At 58.9% G+C, this 22,324-nt stretch overlaps 1 protein-coding gene across 2 annotated transcripts; it reads left to right on the top strand.

Annotated features, from left to right (window-relative positions):
• Nucleotides 1-487: 487 nt before the first annotated feature.
• On the top strand, nucleotides 488-19,449 carry FPGS (folylpolyglutamate synthase). Of its 2 annotated transcripts, XM_024196936.3 has the most exons (16): nucleotides 488-565; nucleotides 1,411-1,486; nucleotides 7,483-7,611; nucleotides 7,846-7,899; nucleotides 8,204-8,268; nucleotides 8,397-8,511; nucleotides 9,096-9,173; nucleotides 9,289-9,350; nucleotides 9,806-9,908; nucleotides 10,245-10,322; nucleotides 10,870-11,017; nucleotides 12,566-12,667; nucleotides 14,115-14,265; nucleotides 14,698-14,773; nucleotides 15,719-15,785; nucleotides 16,402-19,449. In XM_024196936.3, the coding sequence occupies exons 2-16, from the start codon at nucleotides 1,448-1,450 to the stop codon at nucleotides 16,836-16,838; spliced, it is 1,704 nt and encodes a 567-aa protein (XP_024052704.2). In that variant the 5' UTR covers nucleotides 488-565; nucleotides 1,411-1,447; the 3' UTR covers nucleotides 16,839-19,449. The 2 variants fall into 2 exon arrangements, with proteins under 2 accessions (XP_024052704.2, XP_024052703.2); XM_024196935.3 differs by lacking the exons at nucleotides 488-565; nucleotides 1,411-1,486 and adding an exon at nucleotides 3,328-3,468.
• The last annotated feature ends 2,875 nt before the right edge of the window (nucleotides 19,450-22,324 follow it).

The raw sequence follows: 22,324 nt of genomic DNA, 5'->3' as shown, positions 1-22,324 counted from the left end.
TATTACTACTGCGACACCTGGCCCAGATAGACACTTGGCTGTATTTACAAGCATTCCTGTGTCTGTCGCTTTACCTGGGTTTGCTTACATGGATCTAGATTGAGAGCAGTAACCTTTTCCAAGTGCAGAGAGCAAATGCACTACATGTTCAATGGACTGCACGTAACTTCGGCAACGTGTATCCTGTATATACCTTTTCCTGCCAACCAGAGCTTATTAAACCGGATATGCACCTAATAGAAACTCTCTATGGAGATCTTAATGGATTCCTGTGCTGAAGGGAAATTCTCTCTTTCCTCAGGCTCCTGCCGGGGGTTGTTCAGTGGCTGCAGCAGCTCTTGTGAATTTGTTTGAGAAGGTGCAGCTGCTTTGTGTGCTGGCAAACCAGAGTAAAACCCTGAGCCTTTGAAATGAGAGTAATGTGTGCAGAATGCAGCTTCTGATAACCTTTGTCCTTCAACTGGGCTAGTAGCAACACACCAGCGTGAGGTCTGTAAACAGCAGGCAGCAGAGATCAAACTGGCTTCAGAGCAGAAAGTAAGGATGATAAAGGACATGTTATAAGGTAAATCTCTTCTCTGGGATGGAGTTTGGAAACAATGGGGAGTTTGGGGCAGCTTGTGGTGTTAAAGGGATATGAATTAAGTTAGCTGCAGGCAATACACTGGCCCTGGTGCCGTCTGCCAGTTGTTGTGAAGAAACAATCATGTCTCGTTTTTAAATGATTTCTCTCCCTTGTGTGAATTTTTGAACAAATGGGGGGAAATGGAACAGCAGCTCTTTGCTGTGCTCTATGAGAAAGTAGGTAACAGTTCCCACATCTGTAATTAAGTTGGTGATGTCCCCTTTAACGGCTAGGTTGGAGCTGTTTGCTCTGTCCTTACACTGATAAAAATAGTTTTAAAAAGTAATGGGGATTTACTGTGCTTAATTTTTGAATAAGAACAGGTGTTGCTGTAGATGAGGTTAGCGGCACAGGCAGTGATAACTCAAATCTCTTCGTTAGAAAATAGTTTGGATGCAGAAACCAGTATTTTTCTTGTGATAAATCCGCGTTGACAAAGAGAATGCTGAACAGTGTTAACCAGTTAGCTCCTGCATCAAGACATGAGCAAGAACAAAATCTGGCTGAACTGCTGATTCCTTTCTCTCCAGAGCAGTGGCCACTTTAGAGTCATGATTCCTACCCTTTCCCTGCATGTTTTCCACTGAGGCACTTTGGGGCAGTGATTGTCTTTGTTGTGTGTTTGTACAGTGCCTCGCACAATGGGACCCTGCTCCCTGACTTGGAGCTCCTAGGTGCTACCACGATATAGGCAATAGATGATAATCCTGAACAGGAACAAATGGCTCCTGTACTAAAAACTGGTCTTTGCTACAGTTGTAATCTCTTGTAATCTCCACACTTAGCAACAGCCCTGCGAACTGTAGGAGAGAGACTGGCTGAATGTGGTGGAGCTGCCCCTACACGCGAAGAATTGAGATGGTAATTTAATTTTGTTTTAAATTTGGGGCCGTGATACTAACTTCACTGCTAAAGCTATAAATGTCGTTAAGAGTTGGGAATGGTGAGTGGGAGGTAGAGCTGTTGGTTAACGGAGGCTTTAGTTGGAATATGCCGACTATGGTGTATCTGGCTTGGGTGTGTTTAAAGCTTGCTATTAAATTATCGTTTAGGTCCTCGCCAAAATCCTTTTTAAAAAGACCTCCGCATGTGTCTGTTTAAATGGGATGGAATGCACAGCTTGCCCATGTACACCTCTACCCCGATATAACGCTGTCCTCGGAAGGCAAAAAATCTTACCGCGTTATAGGTGAAACCACGTTATATCGAACTTGCTTTGATCCACCGGAGTGCACAGCCCCCCTCCCCCCCCCGAGTGCTGCTTTACCGCGTTATATCCGAATTCGTGTTATATCGGGTCGTGTTGTATCTGGGTAGAGGTGTATTTGCACCATGAGGAGAAAACAGTGCAGGAACGGTGTTTAGCTCAACTAAAAAGCAGCGCTTCTGCTGGGTATTTTTGTGGGGGCCCTGACATATCCTGGCTGTAGTTGATGGTTTCCTTCAGTGGGGTGTGTGATTTCATAGGAAGGCACCGCCATAACATTCCATTTTGTAATAAAGGCAGCTTTTATTGAACTGGCAGGATTGCTTGGACTTTGCGCTGCCCCTTTGTGCCAGCTGACCTTGAAATCCACAACCCAGTGCGCCACCTGTGTAGTGGCGGTTTTTCCTCACCATGTGCACTGGAAGGCTTTAGATCAGGGGTGGGCAAACTTTTTGGCCTGAGGGCCACATCTGGGTATGGAAATTATATGGCGGGCCACGAGTGCTCACGAAATTGGGGGTTGGAGTGCGGGAGGGGGTGAGGGCTCTGGCTGGGGGTGCGGACTCGGGGGTGGGTCCAGAAATGAGGAGTTCAGGGTGCAGGAGGGGGCTGGGTCGAGGCACGGGAGGGGGCAGGCGCGCAGGCTGTGGGTGGCACATACCTCAAGCAGCTCCCGGAAGCAGTGGCATGTTCCCCTTCCAGCTCCTACGCAGAGGTGCGGCCAGGTGCCTCTGCCCGCTGCCCTGTCCGCAGGCACCGCCCCTGGGGCTCCCATTGGGCTCAGTTCACGGCCACGGCATGCACGGAGCGGGGCAAGCCCTGGACCCCACTCCCCAGCTGGAGCAGGAGGGCCGGATTAAAATGTCTGAAAGGCCGGATGTGGCCCCCGGGCTGTAGTTTGCCCATGTCTGCTTTAGATACTAAGCAGTGTGTGTGCAAAAAACATGGTTTTATCTGGAGATGTTCCCCTGCAGATGCTATGGGAACATGGGCCCTCTCCAACGTGGGACCTGACACCTCTTTTCTAATGCAGTTATTGGGGGGAAGGGGGGTGTTGGACGGCCCTGCGGTAGGGGGTGAATTGAGACTGTGGGTAGCACTTGGCAAAGTGCTGGGGGGGGGGGGGGGGGGGCCTGGGGGGGGGGGGGGAGGGGGGTGGGGGGGGCGGGTGGGGGAAGGGGCGGGGGGGGGGGGGGGAGCTGCTGCATCTGTACGAGGTCAGTACTGTATTGTGTCCCCGCCCCCGCTTGCTGTAGGGGACATAGTAGCCATAATCAGTACATGGGAGACAGTGTTGCCCTTTTAAGAGAATAGGTGCCCCTCACAATGATGGCGGCCGTCGCCCTTCCCGGGCTCGCTCGCCCCATGTTTTGCCCCTCACAAAGATGGCGGGCCCACGCTGCCGCGCGCTGGCGGTGGGCGGTGGCTCCAGGGGCGGGGCGCAGCCGCACGGACGTGGGAGGGGTGCGGGGCTGCGCCGGTCGGTGGCGGCGGGGGCCGCCTGTCAGCAGGAGGCGGGATGGGCTTTCGCGGGCTCCGCGCGCTGCACTCCGCGCTGCGGCTCGTGGCGGAGGCGGCCGGCGGGCAGCGCTGCTTCAGCACCAGGCCGGCCCGCGTGCCCAGGATGGAGTATCAGGTACCGGCGCGGGGGCGGCCCGGCCCGGTTACATCAGCCGGGACACGTGGGGTCTGGGGCCTGGCGGGGGGCAGGGCGGCATGTTCCATGGGCACATGTCTTTAGCGGGGGGGGGGGGGTGGGGGGGGCCCCTATTGGATCTGCAGGGTTTCAGTGGGGGGGGGGGGGAGGGGGGGTCAGGCATGTGGGGGGGGGGGTTCGGGGGCTTTTTGGGGGGGGGCATCTGGGACATGTGGAGGCAGGGGGCTGTGCTGGGGGTTGGTGCTATTTATAAATTGCTTTTGAGGCTGTTTGGGGGACTTGGCCCTCATCCCAGTTCTGGTGCAAACCCTAGTGGGTCACCCCCAACCCCTTGGCCGTTCTGACTTTTGTTTTCGGTGCTGCGCCTCATACTGACACTGCGTAGGGCTTTATGGGCTCAAAAGTAGTTACAGGGTGACTGGGGTAGGACTCTCTTCCTAGTAGGTTCTAATAGCCACGCTTGCCTAACAGTTTCGACTTAACAACTCCCTGTCTTCCTTCTTTCCTAACTTTCTTCCCATTGATTGAACTCAATGGAAAGACGCCGTTGATTTCAGTGGGCTTTCGGCACAGTACTTCAAACAAAGGTTGGGAAGTATTTGGGAAAAATCATTCAAGCAACTTTGGTTTTGTGGGGGAAACCACTGAATAAATGAAATCACCCTTATCCCATCAATTTGGGTTGGATTACATAAGAACGGCCATACTGGGTCAGACCAAAGGTCCATCCAGCCCAGTATCCTGTCTACCGACAGTGGCCAATGCCAGGTGCCCCAGAGGGAGTGAACCTAACAGATAATGATTAAGTGATCTCTCTCCTGCCGTCAGTCTCTGACAAACAGAGGCATAAGATTGTCATGCAAGCATCCGCCGTCTTTGTCTGAGGCAGCACTGAGGTCCACCTGCTTACCATCTTCTTTGATGCAATCCAGCCGTCACTTCCTCAGCATCTCTTTCCTATCACCCTCTTCTGCTATGCTGCTTTCACCAGGTGCCCTTCCTTCATCCTCTGCCTGCATCCAAACCAGCAAAGCTGCACTTCCTGCATTTTGTCAAATTAAATGAAGTCACTTCTGTACAAATAACAATATCACTTTTTTTTCATCACAACAGCTTACATTGAATCTTAACGTAGAAAATGGTTGGCACTGATTGATAGGATGTCCCTGACTTAAGTTTGGGGGGTGGAAAACTGATCAGGTATCAGGTGTCAACTATCAGGTAGTTACACTTGAAAATTGCATCCTGAGAATGTCCTGTAGAAAAGGTCTCTAAATCGGAGAGCTCTTCTATGTAAGCTGAAGATCTGTGTGTGTGTGTGTGTTCTCTTCAAAAGAATGGGCTTTGAATATATGGAAATCAGTGACTGTTAATAGATGCTGGATGATCTTAGAGGAATGAAATGCATAAAGCACTGCTAAAGCAATATGAAGGTAGCTGAATTGGAATCAGAATGTCCAATGATGCAAACGATAATGTTCCAAAGCACCGTTAACATGGCTGGCTGCACCCGGCTAATGTCTTCGCTTACTTTTTGTGGCGCTTGCTGGGTTGCTCACTCAGTTCCTCCTGTAAAGTCAAAAGGATCTGGGTTGTGGCCATGTTCAACATTGATTTTTACACTTTGTTACTTTTGTTTTAAAACCAACTCTGACCGTGCAGCTTCATGTGGCATGAACATAATGTGGAGGGGGCTTTGTGTCTAATTAAATGATGTTGGGGGCAGGAAGTGAGTCAGGATCACATGGGATTCACAGTCTTAACACCTGGCTGAGTTCTGAGTAGTGTCAGTTTTGTGATTTGGGTGCCCCAGTGTCAGTAGTCATCAGTAATAGTGATGAAGGATGGAGGTGAGTTTCGGTCCCTGGGGCAGGGACTGTCTCTTCATTAAGTGTTTGTACAGCACCTAACACAACAGGGCCTGGTTTATGACGGGAGTCCCTTGTATTGTGATAGTGCCTAATATTAATCTACATGAGCTACCGTGTGCCTGGGCCTAGCTGGGAAGTGCTTGGGGTAACCATAGGTAGCGGGCTGGCTTCTTGTCCCTGTTGGAGAAGGGGAGCAATGCATGATGTGGGGAGCGCAGGAGTTCTGGTGCAGTGTGGGGAAGACCTGATTCCATCCAGCTCTGGATCAACTGAGAGAAGGCAAGAAGCGGATTGTGCGTTCAGTGTCTTTGGTCCCAGGAAACCCAGGGAGATACAGTGTCCCACCCAGTATAAATAGCCACATGTATCTGGAGGAGCGTGGCCAGTGCTTTTTATAGAGGTGAATTGTGGGGAGTGTATCTGATTACTGTCCAGCCCCTGCCAGAGCTGCACAGTCTACCCCCGGAGGTACTTTAAGAAACCCCAATAAATTGCTACTCTGCATGAGGCATACTGGAACTAAAGCCATCCCTGGGAAATGTGTTAATCAGCATTTAAAGAGGCTATTCTGGGCCTTGGAAAACCGGGACCTTAAAACACAGTGACGCAGACAGTGCTACCATTGAAGCGAGTGAGACTATATAGCCCTTAAATGCTCTGCTCCAGATACTACTACTGGGGTCCCGGGGTTGGGGCACAGAACTGGAAGTCAGGAACCCTGGGTACTGATTCTGCCACAGTGAGGCACTCTCTGTGCCTCAGTTTCCCTTCTCACCCTCTGACTGTCTTGTCTGCTTAGATTGTAAACTCTTTGGTGCAGAGGGTCTCTCCCATGAATATCTGCCGTGCCTAGTACAATGGGAGCCCAGTCTCTGTCGGGCTTTCTAGGCACTACTGCAATACAACCAATATTAGTAATGGCAAGGGGTGAAAATATACTGCGCTTAAAGTGTTCTGGTGCAGACTGTGGGTGGATTGTACTGCCAGTGGATCCACCCAACACACCCTGGGGCTCTGTTACACCAATGATCCAGCTTGTGTTCCTGGGGCTTGTCTCATGATCGGCGTACGCTCTGTCCCCGCTCCCTTGGAAATAGTTGTCACACACCTTCCCCTCTCCTCCCTTGTCTGGCAGCTGCTTTTGGAATTACCGCTGAGACTCTTCGTCTCCAGTGCTTCCTCGGTGGGGATTTCCCATCTGGGATGTCGCTTGTGCCCCTTATTTTTGTGGTCCTTCATCGTGTGTATTTGTAAAGAGTTCTCAGTCGTCTCTCTTCCCCCGGCCCCCGAGTCTGGTCTGAGCAGGAGGCAGGGAGATGCATTGCCAATCACCTAGCTAGCTAAAGGACACTGGATTTCAGTTCCCCCTGCTCCAAGCACCGTACCTGGGACTGTGGCTTTGCAGTCCCATAACTGTAGCGGGGCAAGACAAGCTAGCCGTGTGCAAGTCCTGCTGTTCTGAATGCAGCCCGTGATCCGAAGGCCACTGTGGAGCAGACGGAGCTAGTGGCTGGTTCTGGCCTGGCCGCTATGTTTCGCCCTCCAGCGCTTGAGTGACCAGTGGTGCAGCGTGGTGCCCCCCCTCCGGGCCCTGAGCTCAGTCTTTGTTTGCTCTGGCTGGAACGAAAGCTGGGGTTGGTGTGCTCTGATCAGCGCTCACCTGGCAGGGAGGGAGTGAGCTCCTACTGCTCCCCTTTGTCACGCTCCAGCACTGCTCTTGGTGCAAGGCAGACAAGGTTCTTGGCACAGGGGGGCAGCTGATGAGCCCCCTCCCTCACCGTGGAGGGCCCTGGGCGTGGAGATGGACTGGGTGGGTGGCACTGGAGGTGGCTATCTTCCCACCCGTGATGGGGACTCTGACGGTGGGGGAGCCTGGTCGGTAATGTCGCCCTCCCCCAGAAGAGCAAAGGCTGGTAGCTGTGTGTTGGGAGCCAGGGGATGGGTGGGGGCTTGGGCTGCCTGACACCCCTGAGCTTAGTATGTAGGGCCAGGGGCTCCTCTGTGGGCGAGCAGGAGACCCCCTTCTGGCGCACACAGGGGGCTGGAGTGTTGGCTCTTGGCCACCATCCCCTCCTACAAGCGGAGAGCTGATCTGTGCCTCATCTGGTGAGTCTCATTCCAGGATGCCATCCGGACCCTGAACACCCTGCAGACCAATGCCAATTACCTGGAGCAGGTGAAGCGGGAGCGAGGAGACCCCCAGATGCAGCTGGAGGCCATGAAAGGCTTCTTGGAGCGAAGTGGGTTAAAGGTGAGAGCTGTCACGTCCCCTTCCCTGGCTGAGCAGAGCCCTCTCAGCGGTGCTCCCTGCCGGGTGGGAGGGATGGATGGAGGGTGGGTGCGGGGTGGCATCCCAAGCTGTACTGGCCTCTCCGCTTGGTGGGACTGGCTGTGAACCCTCCCGCCAGTCTGGCGCAGTGCTGAGCGAGGATGTCTCCCCAGCCCTGACCCCCCTCTCATGGGTTTGTTAACCTCTGTCTGGCAGGTCGAAGACCTGGATCAACTGAACATTATCCATGTAACTGGGACAAAGGGCAAGGTAAGCGGGGGCGTTGGGGTGAGGTTGCGTGGGGCACTGCAGGGGGGTGTGGAACGAGGCATGTGGGGGCAAGGGGAGTCTGTGGGGCGTAGGGCTTGGGGGAAATGATGGGCCAGCACGCCGCAGGATGGGGTGAGTGGGGAAATAACTAGGCCGTGTGATGGGTCATGGGACGCTCAGGGTGGGGGTGCTGGAGGTTTAGGAGAGCAGCTCTGGCGCTGTGGGGGTGGGGGGCAATCCAGGGGGTTCCCTTTTGCTGGGGAGGGCTGGCTCCATGGTTAACGCTGCTGACTTCTTCTTCCAGGGCTCGACGTGTGCCTTCACGGAGCGCATCCTCCGCAACTATGGCCTGAAGACGGGCTTCTACAGGTGGGCGGCCCGGGGGCTCCTGGGGGACGGATTCAGTCGGCCGCTGCCGGGTGCTGAGTGGCACCCCGGGGAGGGTGAAATGGGGCAGCTGTCCCGGGTGCTGACTGTCTGTTCTCCCATCACCCCAGCTCTCCCCACCTGGTCCAGGTGCGCGAGAGGATCCGCATCAACGGGCAGCCGATCAGCAAGGAGCTCTTCAGCAAGTACTTCTGGCAGGTGTATAACCGGCTGGAGGAGACCAAGGTATGTGTGGTGGGAGCTCTGGGCAGGGCGCTGCTGCTGCCCTGGGGTGGGGGAGGGTATAAGCCGCTGCTGCCTCCTGCAGCCCGTACGAGCAGAGCGCCCGTTCCTCGGCAGGAGTGTGCCCTGTGACCAGGCCAGTAGGATCTCACGCTAGGGGAGTCACCCGGTGCGGTACAGTAACCGAGTCTCTGCTCCCGAGTCCAGAGGGGGACCAGGCAAAGTCAGATCGCTGCCCCGAGGCCGGCTCCTTGTAAGGATTGGGTGTGGGTGGGTTATCTAGTGCTTAGAGCAGGGGATCTCTAGTTCTACTCTGCCACTGCCTTGCTGGGTGTCCTTGGGCAAGTCAGTTTCCCCGCTCCGTGCCTCGGTTTCCCCAGCTGCGTGGTGAAGTCCACTATTTGTGTAAAACTCTCAGATGAGCTGGGCCCTGGACTTGCCGTGTCCCTGCTCCTGCCCTGGGGACTGGGCCAGAGCCCCACAGTGCAGGGAGGAGGGTCTGTCCCTTGCTGGTCTTGTGACTTAGCAATGGGGCTGGGGTAGAGCTGCTGCCCCAAAGTCCCCTCAGGTAACTGTCTGTCCTGCAGGACCCCGGCCACGCCAGCATGCCCGCCTACTTCCGCTTCCTCACCATCATGGCCTTCCACGTCTTCCTGCAGGAGAAGGTATGATGCTCCCTCTGTCCCTGCTCAGGGCTGTGCCATGGGGCTGTTTTGTTTCCTGCATGTTGGGCACAGATGCCACAGGTGGCCCCTTAACACACTCTTGTCTCCCCTCCAGGTGGATCTGGCTGTGGTGGAAGTTGGCATTGGGGGTGCCTACGACTGCACCAACATCATCAGGTAGGAGCAGGCTGGGCCTGGCACGGGGACCAGGCGCCCGCCTCCTTATTGCCTCCGTGGGAAACTAGCGTGTGGAGGCTACTAGCTGTCCCCAGAGCAGGGACTGCCTGGGCAGGGGAAGGTGAGCCAACGGGCCTCAACCCAGCTGGGCCTGGTAGGGGAGTTCGGTCAGTTCTTGACCCCTCTGCTGACAAAGGGGCCTAGTCCTGGTGGCTGTGATGGGGACGCCTGGCCAGGGAAGCCGTTGACCGTCCCTGAAGTGCTAGGGGCTTCCAGCCATGCTGGGCTCGGTGTCCGCCGTGGGCCGGGAGGTGAAAGGTTCTGTGCCGATCCCATGAGCCAGCTGGTGCCCTGAGTTCTGGGACCTCCTGGGTGCTGGCTGGCCACAGAGCTGGGGAGAGGAGCCGCCCTCTGGGAGTCCTGGCGCTGGGCTCTCACCTTCTCTCTGTCTCCAGGAAGCCGATCGTGTGCGGGGTCTCCTCTCTGGGTATCGACCACACCAGCATCCTGGGGGACACCATTGAGAAAATCGCCTGGCAGAAAGGGGGCATCTTCAAGGTAGAGACCGCGGGGCTCTGTGGGGACAGGGGGGGTCTCTGACAGCCTTGAGCGGGCTGGTCCAGATTCCTGGTTCAGCAGGACCAAGTCTGTTTGCTGAGATCTGGGAAGTGAAACTCCCCTGGTGCAGGAGACCACAGGGAAGCATGGGGGTGGGGGGCCCATCTGAGGGGCAAGCTCTGAATCTGAGTGAGGGGTCCCAGCTCGCCCCTGGGTGTCCAGGTCTGCCCCTGACCAGCAGCCTGTCACTGGAGTCCAAGTGTCTGCGTGGGGATGGGTGGGCAGCCTGGGAGGCCGTGGATCCGGGGCCCGTGACTACATCTGCGTTGCTTTCAGCCTGGTGTGCCGGCGTTCACAGTGCCACAGCCTGAGCGGCCCCTGGAGGTGCTGCGGGAGCGAGCCAGGGAGAGCCCGGTGAGTTCTTGTTAGATACATGCCTCCCCAGGGTCCCCCTGCCCCCTCTGAGGACATCCTGCTGCTGTCACTGGGTCGGGGAGGCGACTCTCCCTGCTGCACCCACACCAGGAGCAGGGGATGGGTTGTCAGATGGCTCCTGCCCCCTTGGATGGTGCTGGCCAGGGGCCTTGGGTCCCAATCCCCTCCCTCCCGCCCCAGGGAGGGTTGGGCTCCTGTGGCCCCTCCTCACTCTGGATCCTTTGCAGGGTGGCCCCAGGCCTGTGATCCCAGGGGCTCCCCCGTTTCTCCTGGGCAGCAGCTGAGTGTGGGCGCTGCTGGTGCCGGCGCCCCTCGGGGTCCATCCCTGGAGAGGCAGGACCAGATGGAAACAAGACGGCCCATGAATATGAGCCACGGGGCCCTGGGGTGGGGTTGCCTCAGTTGCTTCTGCCTGTCTGTAGGTCGGCAGAACCCACCGGGGGGGCTCTCGGCCAGCTGGCGGAGCTGCCCCGGGGAGGTGGGTGAGCTGGGCAGGGCTCACCCTCTGCCCCCTCTCTCCGTGCAGTGCCCGCTTTACCTGTGCCCTGACTTGGAGGCCTTCGAAGAGGACGATAAGGCACTTCAGCTGGGGCTGGCGGGCGAGCACCAGCGATCCAATGCCACTCTAGCCCTGCAGCTCTCCCGGGCCTGGCTGCAGCAGCAGGGGTATCAGGGTAAGGAGCATGGCCCCGGCACGAGGGAGCTTGTGTGTATGGGGAGGGGGCCGTCCCTCCCTGCGCTGAACGGCACATTCCAGCCCTTGCTCTAGTTCCTGGGTTGGGGCGTCTCTCCGAGGAGATTCTGGGAAAGTCCTGATTGGGCTGCACTTCAGTCTCCCGGCGGGCCGGGTACGCAGCATGTGACCGTCCAGCCTGGCGCTGCTCCCCACAGCCTGGCACCTAGGATGTGAAGCCAACACTCCGGCTTTGTGTTCCCAGCCGCAACCCCCTGGAGATGCCCTGATTGGTATTTTCCCAAGTGCCGCGTGTGGAACTCTGGCTGGGAGCCCCTTGGCGCTTCATGGGAGACTGGGGGGGGCGGGCTCTCTGCACCCTGCAAATACAAGCCAGCAAGTTACCAACATGCTGGGGGCTAAGCTAAGGGGGGGGGCCCTGCTGGGGAGGCGGGTGGGATACTTGGGATAGTTTTTATTTTATTTAAATTATAAGTTTTTCTTTTTAAAATGAATTGTGAATTTAATACAAAATATGTTAAGGTCTAAACCTATTACGCCCTTTTAAAACATTTCAATTCAAAATCCGTGTGGATGAGCCTCTATAAAGACTTTGAGTTCAAGGCTGCTTTTCTATGTAGAGAAAGAACCAGGGAAAAACATCTAACTGGAGCTTTATCAATGTGCTAGGTCACGTACTGTGTTAAGGGCTGGATCCTGTGGGGGGGCCCAGGGGCTGTGCTGCTGGGTGCAAGAGACTGGCAAAGTCATCACAGGCGTTGGGACCCAGCCTGTGGCTCCAGGAGACACCATCGTGTAGCTCTTCAGGATCTCCACCTCGGAGATCTCAGACTCCTATTTTATAGCGTCTCCCTACCTGAGCTCTGATTGGCTCAGTTTTCAAATTATGAATATTTATGACTCCACCCACCCTGGAAACTTACTGTCCAGCTCATGGAAAAACCCTGCAGTTTGTGTATCCAAAACATTGAAGGTGGTTTTTGTTTAAAACGAAATGTGACGTGCTGCTTTGTGTGTAATGCGATTCCAATTACCATCCGAATGCAGCTTGACACACATCATGAGTAAAATGCTAATTATCTAGTATAGAAGCAATGCATCAGACCCCATTTTCTGATATACTAAAAATGTACAATTAACAAGAATATGAAAATATGAAGCTATACAATTGCTTAAGTAAATGTGCAGAGTTAGCCTGTCCTCTCCTGGGGAGCACAAAGAACTACCAAACGTAGCGTGAAAGTTCCTTGATGCTTGTATCAATCCATGAGGATGCACGTTTCGCTAGAAAAGCGCAGAAGTGCAAATGGAAACCATGATGAAAATCCATGATTTAAATTGAGGTTTTCCACTCGGTGATTTCAATCAATCCACCCTGGTTTCTATGGCACGTACCCCGGGGCGGCTCTCCCAGGCTGACTGGAGTCCAGTTGTGTGTGAGGAGGGAAGGCCGAGTGACAGGAGGGCTACAGGCGGCCATGTGGGGCTGTTAGAACGGTGACTCAGCCCAGCTTCCATCTCCTTGCAGGTACTGGGGAGCTGAAGGACTTGCAGCCAGGCGCGGAGCTACTAGGCAAGAGACCTGTGCCCCTGGCACCTGCATTCAGGCCCAGCGGCTCCATGGTGCAGGGTAAGGACGTGGGTGTGTCCCACCCCACTGCTGCTCCGGTGCCCCCTGCCTGCCCTGGGCATTTCCTGGGTGCTCTGTTGTGGTTCCCTGGCTAGTGCCTGCCCTTGGCTTTGGCTAGCTGGGATCAGGCCGGAACTGCTGCTCGTTGAAGATAACGAAGCGCTGTGGGCAGTAACCGCTCGTGCGTCGGTCCCAAGGCCAAGGCCCTGGACTCTGCCCCTGGCCCACCCCGTGCGTTGACATTTTGAACTCGCTGCCCTTTAGCTCTTCCTGTTTCCTCAGTTTTAACACTTAGGAGCCTGGTGCTTCCTGGGCTGCCAGAAAGTGCTGAGGGTGATTGTACATCACCAGCCTCCAGCACCAACCCGACCTCCCCCCGCCTCCCGTGTGGGTATTTCCCAGGCTGTTTGTTGGCTAAGGGTCATTGTCTCTCCACCACCTGCCCTAGGGGGCTGCCCGCTGCTCTGCCTCTTGCTGCAGAGTGAGAGGGGCCTTCTCTTCGCTCCGCTATTACCCCCGTACTGTGCCCCATTGGGGGTCCCTGGGCAGTGCAAAGCAGTCACTAGCTGGGCCTATTACGGTAGCCTCGATATTTAATGGGTTTCTCCTCACGACCAATAGCAGAGCAGGGCTGTTACCCCTGTTTTACCGATGGGGCACAGGGAGACCAAGTGACTGGCCCAAGGTCTCACAGGGGTTTGTGGCAGAGCAGGGAATTGAGGTCAGGTCTCCCAAGTCCCAGGCTGGCCCTTCACCCTCCTACCTCCCCTGGGGTCACTGGGCCGGCCCACACCACGGTCCCAGCCACTGGCCTGAGGGCAGGAGCCCAGGCAGGTTGGGCTGGGCGGGGTCTCTGGAATCCGTACCCGTCCCGTTGGGAACTAGCACCGCTGTGAGGTGGGCAGGCCACGGGCGTAATGAGTCACTGACAGGCTCCTTGCCTCTGTGGCACAGGGGCGGTGCCCCCGCAGCCAGCACTGGAATGGGGGAGGCTGGCGCCGTGGCTGCCTCGGGGGGATGGGGAGCAGGCTGGGCGGGCGCGGCACGGGGTTTGGGGGGGCTTGGTACCGGAATAAGGGGAAGGGGGGGGTCTGGTGGTGGTGTTGGGGTCTCCCCAGTGAAATGCTCCGGGAAGATTTTGTTGCAGGAATGGCTCTGGGTGGGTTTAACGTACCTATGTGCGGGCCCCAGGGTGGATGGGTCACTGTGCTGTCAGTGGGGCCCCATGCCAGACCCCAGACCCCTAACAAGCCAGGCCTGCTCTATGACACCAGCACCCCCCGATCTCGGATCCCTTTGTCCCCACTCCCCTCATGCTGCCATAACTTAGCTGGGTCGGGCCCACCAGGGAGCTGGTAACTCGGCTGACGGCGGGGGCTGGTGTAGGGGGCAGCAAGTCCCTGCCGGGTGGGTCTGGCCCCTCTCATAGCCCCCTTTCCCCTCCCAGGTTTACAGGACACGGAGTGGCTGGGCCGCACCCAGGTGCTGCAGCACGGGGCGGTGACGTGGTTCATCGACGGGGCTCACACCACCAGCAGCGTGCAGGCCTGTGTGCGCTGGTTCCGCCAGGCAGCCCTCAACGAGGAGAAGCCTGTGGAGTAAGGAGGCGCCGGGCAGGGAGGGGGATCCATTGCTCTGCTGTCACAGGCTTTGCCTGAGCCCCACCCAGCACAGCTGGAGGGAGATTTCCCAGAGAGGTGCCGGTTGGGTTGAGAATGAGGCTCCCCATCAGCCATGCCAAGGGTGCGAGCAGCACCTGCTGGAGAGAGGTGGGCCCCAGACCAGCAGGCCATGTTTGGGGGTGGTAGGCAGGGAAGGGGAGGAGGGCTGAGGCTTTGTACCAGCAACCTGCATGGTCCCAGGACACCAGGGCGGATGGGGACGGGACCCTGTTGTCCTATCAAGGGTGGGACAGGCCTTGGGTTGGGGTTGCTGGACTTCCTGGGCCTTGCGAGGTGGCAGCAGCTAGCCCAGCGGGGCTGGGAGCAAGAGTCCCTCAGCTGAGCAGGCTGGGCCCGTCTCGTCTGCAGCGGCTCCGAGGTCCGGGTGCTTCTCTTCAACGCCACGGGGGACCGGGACACGGCTGCTCTGCTCAAGCTGCTGCTGGTGAGACGCTGTGCCTTGGGGCAGTGCGGGGCTGGTGCCGGGCAGGGCAGGCGGGTTTGTAAGGGCAGAAAATGGGCTGGCGGCAGATGGGGGGGGGGAGGGCTGCTGGACCATGTGGGGAGAGCGGATCAAATGGATTTAAATTGGGGGAGGGTGGTTACAGATGATGCATGCAGGTATCCGAGGCTGCCAGCATCCAGCTCAGGCTGGGGGCCCGGACTCCTGGGTTCTATTCCCAGCTCTGCCCCGACCCTTGGCTAAGTCGTTTCCCTCTGTTCCTCATTCTCCCCTTCCGTGCCATGGGGTAACGCCGGCCTTGGGCGGGCGCTGGCAGAGGGCTCTGAAGTGTCAGGTGGGTTCAGAGCCGTGGGACCTGCAGTGGTGTCTGACCTCTCCCCTGCACCAGCCTGCCTGTTCAGGGCCTGCTTTGAAACATCCCACAGGGTGCCACCAGGTGGTGCTAGTGCCCCGCTCTTGTCCCCCAGTCATGCCCCTTAGAGTCCAGTCCGCCTCTGTCTCCTATAACAGCCCTTCCCCGGGGACTCAGGGTCTTCCAGCCTCCCTGCGCAGTGGCTGGGGGCGATCCCGGGAGCGAGTCTTGGGGGCTGGATTAGTTAGGGGCAGAAGTGAAAATAGAAGGGGGAGGGGCGGTTTCCAGTGACTGGTTGGCTGCTTTCCCCAGTAGCCTCTGCAGGAATAGAACCCAGGCATCCTGGCTACCTGGTCCCTGCTTAAGCTCTAGACCAAATGTGCCCCTGTTGGTTTGTAATGGTTCCAGCAGGAATAGTGACGGATGCTGAGCCAGTAGCCGAGGTCCTTCCTGTAAGGAGCTGAATCCCCCCTTGTCCTCCTCCCCCTTTCCCCCCGTGCGGCCGCCCAAGGCTGCAGTACCCAGCCCCTTGCTGGCCTGGACGTTGTGCTGATGCTGTGTCTCTTGTGCCCCAGCCCTGCCGGTTTGACTACGCCGTCTTCTGCCCCAACTTCACGGAGGTGTCTGCGGTGGGGAACGCAGGTCAGTACCCGGGGAGGGGGAGCTCCACTGGGAATCTGCTCAGGAACTTGCCCTAGAGCAGACATGCCCCGTCTGGCTCGGATTCTGCCCTGCCTGTGCTGTTGGGGGATGTCTGTGTGGGGAATATTCCTGCCCCAGGGGCTCAGGTTGGCTCGATGCTTGGGGGGGGGGGGGGGGGGGAAGTTGTCCCTGGAAACCTCCTCGCTGGATTTTTCTGCAGGGGGTCGGGGTCTCTTGTGGATTCTTGGGCCCTGTCCGCAGTGCTGGTCAGATAGCTTTGATCTGCGCGTGCTGCTTCCCCAGGCTGTGGGGCTGGGCAGGCTCCCCCATGTACCAGGCCAGCCCACCAGCCAATCTCACGGCCCCACAAAGCCAGGGCTGGTGTCACGGGTCCCTCCGCTGGCTCCACAGCGCTGCTCTGTCGGCCCATGCCAGGAGTCCCCTCTCGTCTGTGACCCTCCTGCTCTGTAGGGTTGGATTTGCCGGCTGGTGGGGTGCAGCGGCCTAGTGTCCCCCTGGGGCCCGGCTCTCTGGAGACGGAGAGGCCATGAAAACGGGCAGGTTGGGAGCGTCCGCAAGGCTGCTCTGATGCAGCTCGTTGTTCTCCCCTTTGCAGACCAACAGAACTTCAACGTCACCCTGGAGAACATGCTGACCCGCTGCCTGGAGCACCAGAAGAAGTGGAACCGGCTGATGGAGGAGAAAGTGGGGCAGGACCCCTGGCTGTCTCCCCCCATGCAGGTGGAGGGGGTGGGCGGCCTGCTGAAGCCAGACCCCTTGCGCGGCCCCCTGCTCTTCGTGCCCTCCTCCGAGCGCCCTCTCAACTCCAACTCGCTGGTGTTCCCCTGCATCTCTCACGCCCTGCAGTGGATCACCCAGGGCAGGGACCCGCACTTCCAGGCACCCGCCACCAAGGGGCTCCACCTGCACCCCGTGGCCGGCACCGGCGCCGTCTTGCTCAAGGAAGCGGCCGCCATCCGCGTGCTGGTCACGGGAAGCCTGCACCTGGTGGGCGGTGTCTTGAAGCTGCTCGACCAATCGCTCTCGCAGTAGCAGGTGCCTGTGGGCGGGGCCTCCGTGCCGCTCTTTGCTGTTTACTTGAATATTCCCAGGCACCTTTTACCAGGTGTTCCCTGAGCCTGCTGCCCCCCCGAGTGGGATGCTGCCGGCTCGGGCTGGGCACTACACGTGCTGCTGGGGTTCTCCTGCTGAGACCTTCGCGGCAGCTGGATCCACCCCTAGGACTGGAATTGGTACAGCCAGGGTCCACGCCCCGGCACCGGGATCTTGTGCTGAGCCCCTCGCGGCAGCGCCAGCCGCACCCTGGCACCAGGACTCTCCCGTTCAGCCTCACCCCACCTCCCTGCAGCAGGATCCTTGCGTCAGTGCCGGGATTTGATCACTGCCCTCATGCTGGTGGGCTGATGGGCACCTTCCCTGCAGGCCCGGGGGGCCTGGGGTGAGGACCCAGCAGCTGATCTCAGCCCTCAGGGCAGCCCGAGGGGACTGGCTGCACCGTACATTTACTTGATGTTCCGTGGCGCTGCCCTTCCCGGGAGCTCGCCGTCCCTGGCCTGGCCAAGCAGAGACAGGCGGGGAACTCTTGCTTGGCCAGGATGGAATTCCTGGTCTCTGGGTCCCACGGGGGGGGGCTGAGGAGGGCAGTGTTCATCTGCCATGGTGAGGCCTTCCCCCGCCAGGCATTCAGAGGGAGGCGTGAGCCTCACGGGCAGACACCCAACTGAGCATCAGCCTCCTTTGGCTGGTGCGTTGCCTTTACTGGGAGCTGCCTCAGCCCCCCGCCGAACGAGTCCCATCCCCCCAGCCCTGGTGCCTTCGTCTCCTCCCTGGGTCTGTTCCGTTGAGCCGCCAGAGCCGAGCGGTGCACGATCCAGGGATGGGTTTGAGTCTCGCTACTTCAGGCCCTTCTGGCTGCTCTGGGGCTGGGTTCGCCCTGGGTGAAGGCAGCCAGGTCCTGCCACCGGCGCGTGGCATCGGCTCCGGCAGCTCTGGCTGGGTGCTCGTCAGAGGCCGTTAGTGCTGGGGTGTGTCTGGCGCGGGGTCCGGTTGGAACTGCCTGTGATCGAAGGCCAGGCGTGCGGTGGGAGCTGCAGGTCGTGCTCACTCCCACCCATTGGTGCTGCCGGGCCGGTTCACACAGCCCGGGGGGTGAGAGCCAGACACTGTAGTGCCAACAAGTCTCTCTCAGGGCCCCAATGTGTGAGCTTCTCCCAGGCCAATGCCGGGGCAGTGGGGCCCATGGGCACTAGTGCCAGTGTTGTGTAGGCAGGTCGGCCCTGAGTGCAGAGGGGCCTTATGCAAGAATTGTCCCTGTCCGTCCCCCCCCGCCTTTCCGGTACAGAGATCTGTGCACTGGGGCTGAGACCCCTGCCTCTCTCCAGTGCTGGGCAGCGGGATGTGAGGGCTCTCTGCATGCCTTTTGCAAAGTGGGTGATCCCCCCCCGACCCGCTCTGTTGGCGCCCAGGTGGGCCGGGCAGCAGGCCGGGCTCGCTCTCTGCTGGACAGTAACTATGGCAGGGCATATGGGCCTGGGGGTCGGGAAGCCCTAGCAGCTGAGGAGCCGGGCTGCTTTCTGGACCTTAAGCAGTTCTCGTTGTGTTTGGGCTGGCGGCTGGCCCGCTGCCCGGGTCGCTTTCAGAGTGACAGCTTCATCTGGGCAAACACTGGGTGCTGGGAATCGGCCTGATCTCTCAGGCTGAGCTGCGAGGGACCCTTGTTGAGCAGGGACTTCAGGAAGCACCTGTCTGGAGGAGCCGAGTCCCTCTGGCGCAAGGGCTGTGGAAACTGGCTCCCAGCCCCATGGCCGTGAGCTGCCTGGTGTCGTCACAGCTCAGCCAGCGTCTCTTGCTGTCCTCCGGGGGCGCACTCCATGCAGAAACCTGCACCAGGCCAGGCAGCGAGCTAGCCACCCCTGCTCGAAAAACCAGCCAGGCTGGGGCAAGCGTGTTCCCAGAGATCGGTGCTTGAAAGCCACTTGTGAGCAGGGCAGCCGTTAGGGGGTGTTCGGGGCGGGGGAGATGCTCTTGCGAAGGTCTTGGTTGCACTGGGTGCACTACATGGTCTGTCTGTGCTCCCTGGAGTGCCTAGATGCATGGCACGGTCAGGATGTGCCAGGCTCTGCTCACACTAGAGTACCCAGTTGTGCCAGCCCAGCCATGTCCTGACCCAGTGATTAACAGCCACCTGTCTGCTGTATCCCTGTATCCTGATTTCTGTTGCCCGAGTGCGCGGGCATTGGCTGGTCCCACTCCGGACATAGGCCAGGCTGTGGGGTTGGGTTTTGAACCCCATCCTCGAACGCATGCAGTGCCGGGGTGCTTGGGCAGGCAATGTGGGGTCTGTCCTCCCCCTCCCCCTTTACTGCCCCAGTGCCTGTTTCTGTGTACGCTGAAGGCAGCCTGGGTGTGACCCGGCCGTGTCTCGGGGCGTGTGCGCCTGATGCCCTAACCCCTCCCCAGTGAGGGGGGTTCAGGGGTTGATTTGGGTAAATCTCAAACTGCTGAAAGCTTGGGCCCAGCACGTCCCCCTCTCAGCAAACCCAACGGACTGCCTTTGGCCCAGCCACTCGGCGTGGGGGTCTGGGCGACGGAATAATGCTGCTGCTGCCTGATCCACGGACTTCCTGTGCAGCTGGTCTAGCGGCAGACGACTGACCCGCGACCTGCTGCACTGGGCCCCTCTCCCGGGGGCTGGGCTACGACGCCGGCCCTGGCAGTGGAGACGGCGGGAGAAGCCTGCTGGGCCCCTCTGCACTGCCACAGAGCCTCCGGGCCCTGCTGTGATACAGGATCGTTGGAGCCAGGTCGCTGGCTCCGTAGTGGAGCCTGGCCTACCTCTGGTTGCAGCCTGGAGAGTCTGGGTTCAAGCAGGAAAGGAGGTTGGAAGTCGCTCCCTGTGTCCAGCCTCAGATGATGATTAAAGACTAAATGTTACTGAGTCTCCAATAATTTAACTAGCAATAGGGTTTTTATGAAATCTTCTGTAACTTACAGAACGATATTGATGACCTTTCCAGATTGCTTTCTGGGAGGTTAGAGTTTTGAACGTGAAGCAATGGTGCTGCTGTTCCATAAGCGTCCGCTCCATTGACCTGTTGATGTAAATAAACAGCGTGCTCGTTGTAGTGTTGTCTCCTTCCTGGGCGTGTGGGGCCTGGTGGGGGTGAGGCCGGAGCTGTGCTGCCAGGCAGCGCTGGAGTTCTTTGTGAAGCCCCTTACCTAGCCTAATCCCCATGGCCCTGGTGGGGGCTGGAAGATTACCCTCACTCTGCCGGTGGGGAAACCAAGGCAGCCTAAGGGCCTGCTCCGGAAAGAGCAGCGTTCTCCCCCGGCTGCTCATTTCAAAGGGCTCTTTGCCTTCCAGGTGTGGGCCTCACCTGGGCTGCCCAAGACAACACAGCAGGGGCTGGTACATGCCCCATGGCTCTGCCGAGCTCAGAACGGGCATTAGTTAATGTTTGGATGATGAAATTCTTTGTGTCTGAGCCCTGGGTGGGTTCCACCTGCTGGTTACTCCAGCTCTGCCCTGACGCTCTGCTCTGGAGCCTGGCGCTAAGTGTGCCACCAGCCTGGCCGAGCCAGAAGCTGGATTGCACCCAGCTCTTGACTTTTAAACCTCGCTCACTGCTCCGCTTTCTCAGGAGGGAGGTTTCTATGATCAGGGCGCAGGCCTCGGGGGGCTTCAGCTGGGAGTTCTGCCGGCTGCTCTGATGCCTGTTGCAGGCTGGTGTGTGCCGGGAAGGGCATGAGGGAGGTGCTGGCCTAACTCAATACAGTGCAAAGGGAAGGGGCCAGGCCTGGGTGGGCATGCAGTGAAATGGTGGAACTGGAACAGCTGCGGAGTGAGAGGGCTCCCTGCCCCAGCCTGGCTGAAAGGGGCTGCTGGCCGTGTCACTGCATTCGCCACGGGGCACTGGGGCAGGGGCTGGGCTGGCCGGGTGGAGTCACGGGCAGGGCTGAAGCTGCTGCTGAGAGAGCACCGTGGCTTTTGGCTATTAATAAATCTTGGCTGGGTCCTGCTCCAAGAACCCAGGGCCCCAGCCAGGTTTTTGCCTAGCGGACGGCCATCTGCGCACAGGTGTTTCCTGCAGGGCGTAGCCAAGCTGGGTTCATCCCTGGATCCCGACCCCCCCGTTCTGCATGTGGCCCCCCCTTCCACTGGGCCTGCAGGGTGGAGTGATGGTAGAGCTGGTGAACACGGGGCTGGCCTGGGTGCTGCTGCTCAAGGACCCAGTTAACGTGGACGTGGGTGGTGGCAAATCTGGGCCAGCCGCCTGCAGCCCCCGGGGCGGGGGGCACAGCCACTCCTGGGGCTGCTGACACTAGCCAGGCACCAGCGTCAGGGGGAATTAGTCCAGGCTCCCATGAAGCTTCCTCTCACCGTGGCCAGCCTGGCTGGTCCCTTCCTCGCAGCGCGGCAGCTCCGGGAGCCCGGGTAAAAGCAGGAGCGCCCGCGCAGGGAGCTGCTTTCTCCTGCTTCACTTTGCAGGGGTCTTGCTGCACCTGAACCCCAGCCCAGGCAGCTCGGGGTAGGAATTGGGGTGCTGGGCTGGCTCCCAGGTGGCTTAGCTGAGCTGTGGGCTGGGTCAGGGAGCAGGGCTAACCCAAGGCCTTTGGGAACCGGGCAGCCGGGAGCATCTGCTCCTGCAGGCTCGACGGATGGCAACAGCGCTACCTGCAGGAGCAGCATCTCCCACGGCACCCGCCCCAGCCCGGGGCTCCAAGGAAGAGCTGGCTTTGGCTCGGCTTGGCCCTTTCTGACAGCTGTGTGTCAGCCCAAGGCCGCTTGGTGCTGGGGAGAGCCCGGCAGGCCGCGCGGGAACAAGGAAGGCGCTCGCCCCTGCTGCCACGTTCTGCCGCTTGGGGAGCAGGCTGCTGGTCTGGGTTTCCTGTTGTCGAAGTGGGGCTGGGCCAGGGCCGTGCTCTTTGGGCCAGCCCAGCTGCTGGGGGCAGCGCTGGCCGGCTGCTTGCACAGCTGCATGTGCACAATGCAATGGAAATCCAAACAGCATCTGCCTCCACCAGAGAGAGGTCGCGTGGGCCTGGGCAGTTGCAGGCCCCCCCGCTGGCTCCCCCAGGCCAGATCGCAGGTGGTTTGTGGCTGGGCCGGGATAAACACGGAAAAGCTGGAAAGGGGTGCGTGCTGTTTGGTGACTTTCTGGGGGGCCCGTTCCCAGCGCTGAGAGGGCTGGGCAGAGCCAGGAATAATCTCCACAAACTCCAGTCAACCCAAGATGAATTTTATTTATACATTATCATGGTTACACGGGGTCAGTACAAATATTTACAGCCCAAGGCCAGGCGGTGCGGTGGCCTGCCGGTGCCCAGACACAACCCCGGGGCGGGGGAGGCAGGGCAAGGCCCAGCTGGCGGGCACCATTCAGACTGGTTCTGCGCCTGGGGGCGAGGCTAGCTGGGGGTGGGGGGTGTCAAACCTGCGCTGCGGGCGGTGGAGCCAGGCCCTGGGCTGAGAGCCCACAACCAGCCAGCTGCACTACGGCTCGGGGGGGGGGGGGGGG

Source organism: Terrapene carolina, unplaced genomic scaffold (genome assembly GCF_002925995.2).
Source record: "Terrapene carolina triunguis isolate 2854851 unplaced genomic scaffold, T_m_triunguis-2.0 Scaffold238, whole genome shotgun sequence".
Classification (NCBI taxonomy): domain Eukaryota; kingdom Metazoa; phylum Chordata; order Testudines; family Emydidae; genus Terrapene; species Terrapene triunguis.
The sequence above is the reverse complement of the archived record's forward strand: the minus strand, read 5'-3'. Positions and strand labels throughout refer to the sequence as shown.